Source organism: Sarcophilus harrisii, chromosome 1, assembly GCF_902635505.1.
Source record: "Sarcophilus harrisii chromosome 1, mSarHar1.11, whole genome shotgun sequence".
Lineage (NCBI taxonomy): Eukaryota > Metazoa > Chordata > Mammalia > Dasyuromorphia > Dasyuridae > Sarcophilus > Sarcophilus harrisii.
Window position 1 is genome coordinate 215074020 of NC_045426.1, and position 15301 is coordinate 215089320.

A 15301-nucleotide genomic window follows, 5' to 3' on the forward strand; every position below is an offset into this window, starting at 1 on the left:
TCTTCATAGTAGAGTAATCCTAAGAAAGTAATGTTCAAAGGTTGATGATCCAGTGGGTAAGTAAAGCATACTGAAGATAAAGATCATAAGAATTGAGAAGGTTGAAGAACTGTGAAGCTAGAATGGCAATAGCATTTTTTAAAAATCTCTAAGGATAACAGCAGCAGATAGTATTGCAAGGAAGATATGAATCAGGATAAAAGGAAGTGGGTAGAGTATCTTGGACTTTAGATGTCCATGACTGATGTAGGGACAGAGTGGTATAATGATGATATGAATGTTAAAAGGGAGAAGCTGAGAGATGATGGCAAATGATATCTAGAAGTGGCAATAAGTCACAGGAACTGGAAAATTAATATCAGAAGTTTTAAGGAATGTATGTCCTCAGAGGAAAAGACAGTTTTTAGTTAATTTAGTTAATAATTAAGAATATCAGAAGAATAGATATATGACATAGAAGTATTTATTTACAACAGAATAGGAATTCCAAAAAGCATGAGAGAAAAGGTCAGTAGTAGAAAGTAGTAGAAAAGGGAGAGGGATGGATAGGTCCTGGAAAGGGATAGGACTGAGATAGAAATACAAGGTAGGAAAATGGGTTGGTGCCTGCAATGAGAATTTTGAATAACAAGATTTAGGGAAGCAGGAAGTTAGAGAATTTTGAAGGCATGTTATTGATAAGGGAGTTGGGGATAGAGCTGAATAAATAGAATTGAGTAATGGAAGACTAATTATTAATCACATTAACCTTGTTTTCAATTAGAAACAAAGCAATTTTTATTTATGTGTAAGGATAGACAACTTACCCCACAAAATATATGCTATTTGCCAACCTGAATATCTTGCTATGGCCACCTGAAACAAACAAACAAAAAAACAAAAAAGAAAAGAAAACAAACAAAACAAAGCTATGTCAGTTTACTATGGTGACAATATTGCAAGTAATCACAATCTAGATAACAAAAGTTTCTGTAATGTATATAAATAGTACTTCTTTTTCTAACATATTGTACATGAAGAAAAAATTGTTTTTAAGTTTCCTATGAATCCATAGGAATGAATCCATAAGAGACTATGCTTATCTTCAAAATTGTGTTGTACCTCTGACAAATCTGAGAATGAATAAAGAAATTTTAAAAAAAAGAGCCAGGGATTAATGTGCCTTTTTGAAATCAGATTATAATTTTTCAACTGCTGGTTATGTCAAACTCCATTGTTTGGCAAATCACTTAGTCTCAATTTTTCTATTTATAAAATGGAGATGATTTACTTCACAAGGTCATTAGGAGAGTCAAGGAGAATGTATTTCAAGCATTTCATAAAAATAAGATATTAGAATAAAGATGTAAATCCAAGTAATTGGATAATTCTGGCAAGAAAATCTCCCTTTGAATATCTTTACAGATCACTTAAGTAGAAATATTGTGGTCTTGATGTTATTTTCATTACCTGAAAATTTTCATTAAGATTACCTCATTGATTTATTTTTCTTTAATTTTAAAGAGTTCATCTTATTATTGATAGAGATTTACTAAATGTGCAAAGTGCCATCGTTCTGAACATATAGTTAATACTAAATAAACTACTCATTAAATTGAATGAAACATTAAAAGGAAATCTATCTCTATTCACATGGAATATACATCATCATTATTTCTAAAAATAAATTGAATAGTCCTCTTTAAACCTTTCTCAATTGAAAAAATGAATGAGTTAATGTGAATTGTTCATATAAAGTTTATCTTATATATTTGTGTTTAAGTTCTTTTGATCTTCATTATTTCTTTCTTTAGCTGAAATGATTTTTCTCCTATCTTTCCCAAAAGCTTACCCCTTCTCTGGTTTTTAGTTGTCCCCATTTTCTCAAGTAGATGAAATTTCCTCTGAAGGCAACTCCCCACAGTATTTGGTATCTATCTTAGGGCACTTACCATTTTCTGTCTTGTATCAGTTATTGGCATACTTTTATCTGATCTATATAAGCTTTTTAAAGGTAAAGTTAATTTCTAAAATTGTTTAATATATAGTAGGCACTTGGTTGTTGCTTGTCCTTTGTTCTCAAAAAGCACTGTGACATCAGGGAGGTGAAGCCCTGACAAACACATATATTGGATTTAAGTGAGGGAAGACTGTGCAAAGTCACCTGCTTCACTTTCTCCTCCAGAGCCATCTAAATTCAGTAGCCAAACATACATCAAGATGACTGGAGATAGCCCTGGATCCCACTCGAGACAGTGACCTTTTCAAACTAAGGTCTTTTAACAGGCTTTAGTTTCATTAAGTAACCATATTTGTTGAATGAATTAATGAATCCAAGAAAATAAAAAAAAATTCTCTCTTTAGTGCTCAGAGAAGAGCAATATTAGGGGTCTCCCTTCCCTTTAAGACTGATTTTCAAGGATCTAAATGCTCACCAATTTGATTCTGAACAGTGATGTCATAACCTATTCCCTAAAACTCTCCCTCCTCTCTCAAAACGGGGACAAGTACTATAAATTGGTTTAATTTTCATCACACTAATGAAAATGCTATGTTGACTATCTCCAATGATAAAATCCAATGGACTTTTCTCAATATTCATTCTTCTGTACTTGGAAACAATGTACATGATTCTCTCATTTTTGCAAACTTCAATTGCCTCCATGACATTACATTTATTATCTTTTGCTTTCTACCTTTGTCTGTCTTTCCTGGACTCTCTTCCTTGTGAGTATTATTCAAGACTAAACTTGACCCTCTCCTTTTCTCACTATCTACCCCATATTTGAGCTCCTTCAATCTCATGATCTGTAGAGATCATATAATGTATTGGAGGAAAAAAGCTTAATTTGAGACCAATGTCTCCCCCTGCATCTAGAACCATTTCCCATCATTCTGGTCTATACCTTTGCACTGGATCCAGATCCTCCAGAGGAGGGATTGAGGGTGGCATTTTTACAAAGCCCACCTTGATTTAAATTCAATTCACTTGTAAGTCACAATGTCATAGTCCTCTTCAAGAACAAAAGACTAACAGCAGACTTGGATGCAAAATACTAGCTCTTCCACTTTCTGCTCATTTGACTTGGGAAAATAATTTAACTTTATGCAGTTCAGTGACCTCATCTGTGGAATGAGAATGTAAATATTTGTCTTTTCTCTTACATTTGTTGTGAGGAAGACAAAGCTATAGCTTTAAATCTCATACTTAGAGATTTAGCTTTAGAGGTTGACTCTAAACCTTACACTTAATTTTTCAATATTTAAATCTCTAGACTTAACCATCTGTTGTCTTACTGTGGAGCCAAGTTCTTTAGCAACAATGGACTTAGGTTTTTTTATGGTTAGGTTCTTTCTATATCTGGTACTTATTTCTTCCCCCCCTCACTTTATGCTTCCTTTTGCACCTTGTATTCCTCTGGTTGATTGTAAGCTCTTTGAGGTCAGGAACCATTTTTAAAATTCGTTTTGTATCCTCTGTACTTAGAATAGTGTCTGGCATATAGAAGGTGCTTAATAAATATTTATTGACTAGTATCAAACTTTCAAGGGTTTCAGTATCATTCTGGTTGATAACTACGTTTACAAATCTAAAGATTTGTAAGGTAGCTAGGAAATATTAGGTTGACTGGGCCCTTATGCTTTGGCTCTTTTAAACCTGGATACTGATTAGATTTGGATTAAATAGTTTATTTAAATAAAGAATGGAGACAAGCAATCACTAGGCACTTACCACACTATTGGAAGAAGACGGATTATGAAACTTCAAAGGGATAAAGTTTTTCTCACCTAACCACAGCCTTTTTATATGTTTTCTAGATGAAAGTAAAAAATATTATTATGAAATACAATTAGAAATGTAGTCTACTTTGAGAAGAAAAAAAAAAGCATGTAGAGGTAAGGAATGAACAACAAATGGTTACATTAATTGGTGTTTTTAGAGATAATATAGTATAATAGAGAGAGTATTAGATTCTGCCACTATCTAATTGTGAGGGTTGGGAAAATCATTTAACTTCCCTGATTCCCCCAACTTCCAATAATAATAACAATAACAATAATAACAATTTAAACAACATTTTAAGGCTTGCAAAGCATTTTACAAATGTAATTTCATTAGATCCTTAAAACAATAGCTAGGTGCTATTGTTATTTCTATTTTACTAATGAAGAAATTGAGGCATCAAGCAGTTGAATGCCTTGTCAAGTTGGTCAATAAATCTCAGAGGTACAGCTTGAACTCAGGTCTTCCCAATTCTAAGTCTGGCACTCTATTTACTATGCCATTTAACTGCCTAATCAATATTGTCAGTTCTGTCTCAAAAAGATTATTGTGAAGCTTAAAGGAGATGGTTTAACTTTATTAATATCCTGGTCTTGTGATACCCATCTGTCAGCATCTTTTAACCTCTGGAACAAATACACCTGAGAATAGAATATTTTGTTATTGCTGACCTTGTGACATGTTTTAACGCCCCAGTTTTTGGTGTGCGCTCTGCCTTGGAATTTAGAATAGTTAGTTATGTAGTCTTCAGCATGATTCTCCCCAAAGGACTTCACTTCATACTTTAAGGAGAAAATTTATACATATTGAATTTAACATTTTTTTTTGTTTAATATGTTTTAATATGTTTAATGTATATTGAATTGCTATCTAGGGGAAGGGGTGGGAGGAAGGAAAAAAAAATCTGAAACACAAGGATATGCAAAGGTCAATGTTGTCAAATTATCCACGCGTATATTTTGAAAATAAAAAGCTTTATAAGAAAAGAAGGGGCATTCTTTTGTTCTATCTAATCAAATGCTTAAAAATGGATATGTGTATTTTGTAATATTACAGTCATTTCTGAAAACTGAAACAAAAATAAAACCCAGTGTATACAGTGGCATTTAATATCCCAGGATATGCTGGCTGGAAAAAGTTTTTTTTAAATATAATAATGAGGGGAAAATGGTAGCCCTAGGCAGTTATAATAATAATGTCTGTTTTGCTGCTAATTACATGACATGTCATTGGATCTAAATCCAATGGGATATCTAAACTAGAAAAAATTGTTTCTGCTTATAAATGATGGATCCCTGCAAAATATATCGAGTGAGTCATACCAAATATATTCAAGTAATTCTACTACTGAATATAAATTTACTATCTTCCATTTTTGTAGAGTTTTAATTGCTAGACATTTTTTTCTTCACATCCCACCATAAACCTATCTCTTTGCAATTCAGTCTAGCGTTTCCCTTTGAAGAGAAATAGAAAATTCAGAACTCTTTCACATGAAATCCTTTCAAATACTTGAAGGCAGGTTTCATACTCTATTCTTTGTGTCTTTTTTTCTCACAAATAAACATCCAAATTCTTAAACTGATCCTTATAAGATTTCAATTTGCTTCATCATTGTGATTATAGTCTTCTGGATGAGTTCTAGCTTGTAAGTTTCTAAATCTTCCTAAAATGTGGCACCAAGAACTGAACATAATGCTCTAGAAATAATCTGACAGAGCAGAGTCTAATGGATTATAATCTTTCTCATTCTAAATCATATGCACCTATGAATGTAGTTTGAGATTGTTACTATTTTTTTTTTACTACGTCATTCTGTCTCATATTGAAATTGTAATCTATTGGTATCACTGCTACTCAGTTATTATCTTCAAATAGGTAAAGGAGTAGATATGAATATGGACCACTAATTAGGGAGCAATTAATGGTCCTAGATGAGGGAAATATACTAGATAATATACTAGAGATAAAATTTTGAAAGGTTAAGTTCAAGCTGTAATCTGAAAAGGTAAACCATCAAAATGAGTTTACAGAAGTAACTAATAATAAGGCACACTTAGGCAAAACTTTGTTGAAAAATCTGGAACAGCTCCTTTTAATACTGGTAGAAGTAAGTAATCTGCATTGAGTAAATTGGGAAAGCATTATAGATTGTGAAGCATAAAGTAATGATAAATAATTGACCTCATTCAAAATCTTAACCTGGATTCCTTTAGGTAGTTAGCCTGGGAGTCAATAATCCAGCTTCTATCCAATTACCTCACCCTCAGAAACACCTCCAGCTGCATATTTGCCAGTTTAAAGATGCTTATGCTCTCTCTCCTTAGAATGCTTCAGCAGGTCTCAAGGCCAAAAAATGCAAGTTTTTCATCTACTCAAGGACATACACATTAGGCATCGATGCCCATATTTTCTACTCAGGTATATAACCATGTCAGTATTTTAACTACTAGAGATAGTAAGTCCAGATGCTGGAAGCTAGCTGAATTCAGGATCACAGAGGCCAAATCTTGTTTGTCTGGCTTTAGTTAGAGTGATTGAAAATTGGTTGGATGTAGTTAAGGGTAAAAGGATAACCCATAGTAACAAGAACTGGTGGAAAAAATGGCAGCTACATAACAAAGAGAGAAATCTTAGCCAATAGGCCATTTGATTCAACATTTGTGTGATTGATATGATTTTTATTTCTTGATTGATTTTATTCCTTTTTGGTATATTTTAATTTTTTTCCAATAAATTGTATTTCTTTATATATTTCCCAATTACATGTAAAAAGCTTTAACATCCATTTTTTAAAAATGACTTTAAATTTTTCTTTCCCTCTTTTATCTTCTCCCCTCTTTGAAAAAGCAAACAATTTGATACTGATTATACATGTAAAGTCATGCAAAACATATTTCCTAATAAATCATGTTGCAAAAGAAAAAGCAAAGAGAAAAGGAAAAAAATGAAATTTATAAAAAATTATGCGTCAATCTGAATCTATAGTCATAGTTCATTATTTCTCTCTCTCCAGAGATGAATAGTATTTTTCATCATGTGCCCTTTGGAATTGTCTTGGATCAGTGTCTTGATCTAAGTTTTTCAAAATTGATTATCTTTACAATATTGTACTATGTTCAGTGTTCTAGTTTTGCTAAATTCCCTTTTCAAGAGTTCATATAAGTCTTCTTAGAGTTTTCTGAAACTGTTTTGTTCATTTTTTATAGCAAAAGATTATTCTATTACAACATATACTACAACTTGTTCAGTCATTCCACAATTGATGGACATTTTTTGATTTCCAAATCTTTACTATTATAAAATGAAGCATTATAAATATTTTTAATATAAATAGGTTCTTTCCCCTTTTCTCCAATCACTTTGGGACACAGACCTAGTAGTAGTATCAGTGAGTTCATATCATTGACTTTCATCCTTATTATTTCTAACTGTGTATTTCCCTTCATCCCATTTTCTTCTGTTTCTTTTCTTTCTTTCTTTTTTCTTGTCATTCCTCTAAAGTCTTGTTTTGCTTCTGATCACTGCCTTCTTTTATCTGCCCTCTTTTTTATTACTCCCCCTTTTTTTATCCCTTTTCCCTCTTATTTCCCTGTTGGAAAAGATTTATTTTGTAGTTGATCTTTACCTTTGATCTATAGATTTCTCTTTGATTTTTAGAATTCATTTCTTTCTACCTGAATGAGTTTATGAATGTCATGGCTTAGAATATAAAAGAGTAAGTTAACCATTTTTGTTAACTACATTAAAGCATAGGAGAGGGGTATTAGGTGGCTCATTGACTCATTTAGTTTTCTTACCTGTAGCAGGCTAAAATGTGAAATAAATAGCTTATACAAGTAAGGGAGGCAGAAAAAATGGTCAGCATCCAAACACCTGTAATAACAATAAAAAGGCATCTCAGTGCTCTCTCTTATACAACACAATACAATACTCAGACAGTTCCTTAAAACCTGATGCTCTATACCAAATACCACACTACTTTGTACCATATGCATGAGAAAGAATTGGGAAAAAATCTATTTTGATTCCTTTGGCACTAAAAGTTTTTGCTGGAGCTTTCTGAGATGCTACCTTTATATTCTCTCTCTATTCATGGTTACTTTTATAATCCTTCCTTGTCTCCTAACTTTAAATAGTGTAAACTGGAATACTTGCAACTATTCTAGAGGATGCATTATTCACATAATTGGGAGAAACTGTATAAAACTAGAAGAACAAAAATATGCTAGTAAATATTTAACCACCATTTCTCTTGGGGAGGGTGTGTGTGTGTGTGTGTGTGTGTGTGTGTGTGTTTGTACATGTAACACTTTTTTTTTAAACTAGGGACAAATTTATCCACAAATACATACATTGTCCAGGGGAAAGTGCACTCAAACTTAGAACCCATGATGTAACAAAAGAGGTGACCATGAAACATTATTTTAATTTACATTATTAGCATTTTCTTCATGCCTTTCTTAAGTCTAGAGTTGTTAATCAACAAAATAAACTAAACCCCAATTTGTAGCATTTATTTATGTTCAAAGTATAAATGCTCACAATGAAAATTTAAGAATCAATTCCCATTAATAGTCATCATCCATTAATGAGCTGGCTCCTGCACACTCCTGATTTATATAAAGAGACAACAGTTTATATTGAAAAATATAGATTTTGGGGCAGTTAGATGACGAAGTAGATAGAGTACCAGCCCTGAAGTCAGGAAGACCTCATATATAATAATATATATAATAATAATAATAATAAGACCTCATAATAAATATATAAAGATTTGGAAATCAAAAAATGTCCATCAATTGTGGAATGACTGAACAAGTTGTAGTATATGTTGTAATAGAATAATATTTTGCTATAAAAATATATATATATACATATTAGTAAATTGTGTGCTCAGGATATCAAGATTTATGACATATAAGACCAAAAAATATAGTAAATATCTTTGGCTTTCAGAATGTCCATAACAATAATCAGTGATAATTTCATTATATTCTGTTCTGGTCAGATCAGTCTGGAAGTATTATGTTAAGTTCTGGGCAGGTTACCTTAAGAAGACCATTGAGAAGATATATCATTTCCAGAGGAGAACTCTGAAGGAAGAGGATTATTTGAAGTATAATTATGATTATTTAGCCTGAAGAATACAGGCTAGGACATGATTCAATGGAGTCCTTTTTTCAGTAAGACAATCCTCTTTATTCTTCTGTAATTGATTCCCTTGCTTATTCTCCCCCCCCCCACACACAAATCTTTCTGAAACCGCTTCTCTTCTTAAACTTCCCATAAATTACCTCCTACCAGGCAGAAATTGAGCATTCCCATTGTCAAAACAAAACAAAACAAAACAAAAACCTTCAAGTTATCATCCTATATCTTTTTCATCTCAGCTAAATAAGAAAAAAATTGTTTAGATTCACCGTCTTCACTCCCTTTCCTTTCTTTACTTGTCAGTTCTTCATAATCTATCTTCTGGTTGATAATCATTTTATAGAAACTGATCTTCTCAAAGTTATCAATGAATAGTCCTCATCCTATTTGCTGTATTTGGTACATGAACCATTCTCTTCTCCAGGTTATACTTCTGTGGGTTTTCATGATGTCTCCCTATTGTCCTCCAACACATCTAACCAATTCTTTTCAGACTCCTTTGCTGACTTAATCATTTAACTAAGAGGTAAACAAACTACAAGGCATGGACCACATCCAACCTACCTCTTGTTTTTGTATGGTTCACAAGCTAAGAATAATTTTTTTTACATTAAATTTTTTTTACTGTACTTAAAAACTCTATTAGAAATAAACTTCTAAAGCAATGCAGTGTAATAAGGAGACTTAGCAAGTCAGGCTCTTACATGGCTATGAACCTTCCCCAACTCATTTCACTTCTCTATGATTCAGGTTCCTCATCACATTGCAATGTAAAAAATGTTCAGTATTCCCCAGATAATTTACGGGAAATTTAAGAAGAGAAGAGAAGGTTTTGGAAACAATAAAATTAAGAAGTTGTATTGGATGATCTAAAAAGTTTCTTCCAGTTCTGGTATTTTATGTCTCATCCTATGTCTTATGTTTCTTTGTATCTTATGATGGTAAGATCATTTATGTTTGCTATTTTATATCTTAACTCCTTCCTGTGAGATGTCCTTTTCCATGATTAGGATCATCAGATTCAAAACTGAAAGGAACTTTGTCCAAACCTCTGACTTAACAGGTGAGAAAATAGAAATCCAGAGAGATGACATAAGTTCCTAAGGTTCTTTCTACTGCTAGTAAACAGCAAAACCTGAATTCAAAACCTTTTTCTTCTCAATCTAAGGCTCTCTCTACTATGCCATGCTTGGACTTCTCTGGGAACACTACTACCAATACTTCAACAAGAATGAGCTAATGATAGTAAGAACTAATTAATTCTAGAGTTATGAAATGACAATAACTGAAAATTCATAAGTTTATGAGCCTTTTACAGAATCATCCTGTTAAGTTTTCATGTACTTTAATTCATTAATAAGTGGTTACATCCATTTTGACTTTTGGTTCATGACAATATAGAAATCATGGGTTATTGAAAGTTAGTAATGCCTTGACAATTTATACCAAATTGGAAAGGCTTTGAATAAAAAACTGGTAATGGTCCATATGTTAGTCATGAAAGGACCAGCTTATATTTGGAGAAACTCCTTGGCAAAAATGGGATACTTGGTGATGAATGACTTTGTGTTAGAGCAACTCATTAAGATTATGCTTAGAGGCATCTAGGTGGTACAGCAGACAGAGCACTGGCACTGAAGTCAGGAGTACCTGAATTCAAATCCAGCCTGAGACACATACTAGCTGTGTGACCCTGGGCAAGTCACTTAACCCTAATGGCCTCCAAACAAGATCATACTTAGTGTATGATGTGGTCTGAAGTACAATGAGAGGGAAAACTTATTTGAACAAAATCATAGCTCCTTAATTACCATAAATAGCTTAAGTATTAAGGAGATGATAAAAAAGGGAAATGAAATTAAAAGGAGAAATATAAATAATAAAAGGAGAAAATGAAAAATTCCAGAATGTTTTATTCTATCATTACTCAAACAGAAAGCAATTTTTAAAAGATAAAATTCCATTTTCCACATTTCCCTAATTTCTGTTCTTCCTCAAAATCCATATTTTCAAGATGATATTGTTTCCAAGCTATTCTGTAAGAATAGTTTTGCTTTATTTTGTCAGTTTATTTAAAAGAAAGAGCCAAGTTGTTAAGCAAGCTTTGAACTGTGTGAATATTTCTTTTCACAGAACTGCAATCTCAGCCACTCAAAGCACAATAACTGTACAGGGACTGGTTTACCTTTTGCTACGTTAATCAGCTCCTTTATCCGTAGAATAGCTGGTGTCAGTACTCCTGTCTCATTAACTGAAGCAATGTAGCTCTCCAGTCCCTCCTCAAACATGTCTAGCTCTCGTACAATGTATGTGTACATGCAAAATTCAATTATAATGAACTGGGGGAAAAATGGAGGAAAGGTTTTAGAGATATTGTCATTATTCATGGCATAACCCAATGCACACAAAGTCCAATGTTATCCTAAAGAATGTCTCTTTAGGCTCTTTAATTTCTTCTAAAATTCTTTCTAGTCTCTATGTGGCTCTGATTTATTTGAATGGCATTGCAATGTGAAAAATGTTCAGTATCTCTACCCATGTGAGAACTTCAAATAAATATGAGCCCAGACATCCATATGGGAACTCATTAAATTGAATCAAATTGTTATAAGAAATCCAAGGTCATATTTCCATTGATAAATAAAAGGAAGGTTTGAGGGTGACTCTGGGGATGATCCAGGCAAAATAATATCATCTTTTTTTTTAAATACTGCGTTCTATGGAGTTATATTACATGTACTCTGTCTGACATTACATGAGCAATCCAAACAAGAACATGACTTTATTTTTGCCTAAATTATAGTGACAATGGATTCTTTGGGAATCAGTAGCCCTGGGCATGGATTCTCATGCCTATTTTGCTATTAACTACTGTGGCATCTGGGTCAGTTTTCTCACCTATCACTGGGCCTGATTTAGTTGTGAATAGGAGATTTTAATTATCCAGCCATCATCTTGGCTCTCCCATCTGAAAAAAGAGAAGCTAATATTCTAAGCTAATAATTGATTAAATGATATTTTCAGCCTTTAAAAAGTGGAAGACCCAACTTCTTGGTTGGGTCTTCCACAACTTGGAGATAGGAACTTCTATCTCCAAACTGATTCTCATGAACAGGGGGAATTGGTTGTTCAAGGTAGAAATAATGGGAATATTGAGAGGGGAAAGGAGAAGTGATGATTCCATGTTAGAGTTTGTGATAGGGAAAAGGAAAACTGGACACAGTTTGATAGGTACCTCACATTTTGGAAAAGCTGATTTAAAAAGATCCAACAAGAAGGTGGAAATTAAAATTCTCCAGAAAAAAAATCAGCTTAGGAAAAGTGGTAAAAAAAAAATCTCAATGAAATTCTGAGAATATGAAGAGAAATAATTTAAATAGAAAGAAAAATGGTGGTTATCTCAAGAAATTAATGAAAAAGCCCAGGGAACTTAAAAACTAAATTAGATATTTTTAAAAAATATAAATGGAATCGGAAGCAAGGGTAGATAATAGATGATGAATAATATGGGAGTATGATATAATCCTGTAAAAATCACATCAGGAAGTCTATAGCTATGGAGTTGAAGCTGGTAAATGTCATGGGATGATATCTGACAACAGAAAGAAGGAGGCTCAATTACTACCTAGTTACTGTTTTATCTGACAAGAAGAAAGAATTTTGCCTTGAAAATGTCTGAAGAAGAAAAAAATAAAAAAAATTCTTCACAGGAAGCTGATACCTAATCTTAGTAAGGAGATAGTAGCACAGTACCTTGTTGTCTTTGATGACTTCAAGTTATCTGTTTCAGATAAACTTATAGCCTTAATTACTAAAAGAATTGTTGGATTGATTGCTGAATAATTTTGAAAGATTGAGTAGACCAATAGACATAGAGAATGGCAAGTGTTTTTATTTTCAGGAAAGAAAAACAACAGAATTTGTGGTCCTCAAACTATGGCTGTGGGCCAGATGCAGCAGCTGAGGACGATTATCCCCCTCATCCAGGGCTATGAAGTTTCTTTATTTAAAGGCCCACAAAACAAAGTTTTTGTTTTTACTATAATCCAGCCCTCCAACAATCTGAGGGACAGTGAACTGGCCCCCTATTTAAAAAGTTTGAGGACCCCTGGAAGGTAAAAGGGGAAGAGGACAGGACAAGTATTTATTAGGTGCCTACTATGTGTCAAGTACTGTGCTAAGTGCTTTACAAATATTATCTCATTTGATGCTCACAATAACCCTATGAGGTAAGTGCTATTATATCTCCATTTTACAGTTGAGCTAATGTTAAGCAACTTGCCAAGGGTCACGCAACTAGTAAGTGTCAGAGGCAGATTCAGGTCTTCCTGACTCTAGCTCCATCTACTACATGACTTAGCTTATCTAGCAGTCTAGACTTCCATTCCTCTTAATATTTTTTCTGCCTGTCCAGAGAATACTTCTGGGAGGAGAGTTCTAGAATTTGAAGTGAAGGGTATTTTAAAATTTTGGTAGAAATCCTGAGGATGAGAAGTACGGGTTGGTATGGGAATCTTCTTTGGTAATTCAATTCAATAAACATTCATTAAAACCCTACTATACTCAAGGTGCTAGAGACACAAAGATGAACATGAAATTTCTTGATTTTAAAGATCCTTTAAGGAACACAAGTTATACCTAGGTAAATACAAGAGTAATTGGATATTGGATAAAACATTAACAGGTGGAAAGATCAGGAAACCCTTCCATTTAGGGATTGATACCTGACTGAGCATTGAAGGAAGCTAGGGGTCCTAAGAAGTGGAGGTAGTAAAGGAATATATGTAGTAAAGGAATACATTTAAAGAATAAGAGAAGTTCTGGAGATTGGAAATAGAATGTTGAGTTTGGGAACAGCTATTATGCCATTTTGGCTGAAGCACAAATAATATAAGTAAGATGAAATGCTTGGAATTGTAGATGGGAGTTAAAAAGGTTTTATTTTAGGCAGTAGGGAGTCAATGAATATTTTGGAGGAAAGAAGTGACATGGTCAAACATGAATCTCAGGAATATTTGGCAGCTCCACTAAAGGTGGATTGGAGAAGAGAGATTGAAAGCAGGGAGGCCAATAAAAAGGTTATCAAAATAGTTGAGGTGAAAGATGAGAGAAGAAAGAACTAAGTTGAAAGGAAGAGATGGAAGAGATGTTGTAAAGTTAGAATCCACAAGATCCTGGTAATTAAGTGGGGATGAGGGAGTGGGGGAAAGGGAGAAGTAAGACAAGGATGACTCTTATGTGACTTTGGATGACTTGGAGTGGTGTCTTTACCAGAAACTGGGAAGTTTGGAAGACCAATAGAATAGGAGGAAAGAAGAATGAGTTCCATTTTGCACAAACTGAGTTTGAGATGTTCATAGAACAACCAAATAGAAGCACGTAGTCAGGTGATATGGGCCTAGAGAGAGATCTTGGATGATTGGGAAGCCATCAGCATAGAAATGACAAGTATACTATTCTATGCTAATGTGAGTGTATAGAGAGAAAATGTTTCAGAACAGAATCTTGGGGAGCCATAGATGTTAATAGGAAAGACATGAATAAATGATCCAGGAAAAGGTACTGTGATGCAGTGGTTTTAGTATCCAGAAAAGGAAACAGTGATTACTAGGAGCCAGTTAACATCCTCTAAAATAAGTTATGCCGTACTATTTTCATTCCTTATTGTTATTTGACAAGATTTTTAGACTGGCATCAATGAGGACCATGTGGCTTTGCACTCACATACTTACCAGCAAAGACAAAATGGGTCCTAGGGAGGTTTTCCTGTCTACATAAATAATGTATTAGATGACTTTTTACATTCATTCCAAATCTGGTATAGAATTTTAGAGTTGGGAGGGAGCTAGGCAGCTGCCAATTTATAATTATTTCTATTGCCTACCTGAAAAAGTAGTCATCCAGCCTTTGCTTAAAGATTCCCAAAGAGATGGAATATATCATATCCTGAAGCAACCCATTCCATTTTTGAACAGCTCTAATTTTATGAAAGCTTTAAATTACATTTTTTCATTTTGTACTTATTACTTTAGTTATAAATGTCAAGGCCACACAGAAGAGACTTAATCCCTTACTAGACTTCACATTCTTGAAAGCAGTTATTATGTCTTCCCTGAATCTTCTCTTTCTCAGGTTCAGTATGTTCAGTTATTTTAATCAGTTTTAGATGGTACAATGGATAGAGTGCTAACTAGGTCAAAAAGACCTGATTTCAAATATGGCGTCAGATACTTAATAGCTGGGTGAGCTTGGACAAGTCATTTGACTCTATCTGTTTTGGCATTCTCACCTGTAAAATGGAGACAATAATAGCACCTATCTCCTAGTATTTTAAAAATAAAATGAGATATTTGTGAAGTGCTTTGCAAACCTTAAAACACTGTA

The 15301-nt window shown here is 33.4% G+C and overlaps 1 protein-coding gene across 1 annotated transcript in view; it reads right to left on the minus strand.

Annotated features, from left to right (window-relative positions):
• LOC100932587 (stimulated by retinoic acid gene 6 protein-like) overlaps positions 1–15301 on the minus strand; it is a 126223-nt gene that overhangs the window by 51033 nt on the left and 59889 nt on the right. Inside the window, exons 10-13 of the mRNA XM_031936809.1 lie at positions 11103–11256; positions 7564–7639; positions 3713–3794; positions 807–855 (exon numbers count right to left, since the gene is read on the minus strand). Of these exons, the coding sequence (XP_031792669.1) occupies positions 807–855; positions 3713–3794; positions 7564–7639; positions 11103–11256 (361 nt within the window). The remainder of the gene's footprint in view (positions 1–806; positions 856–3712; positions 3795–7563; positions 7640–11102; positions 11257–15301) is intronic.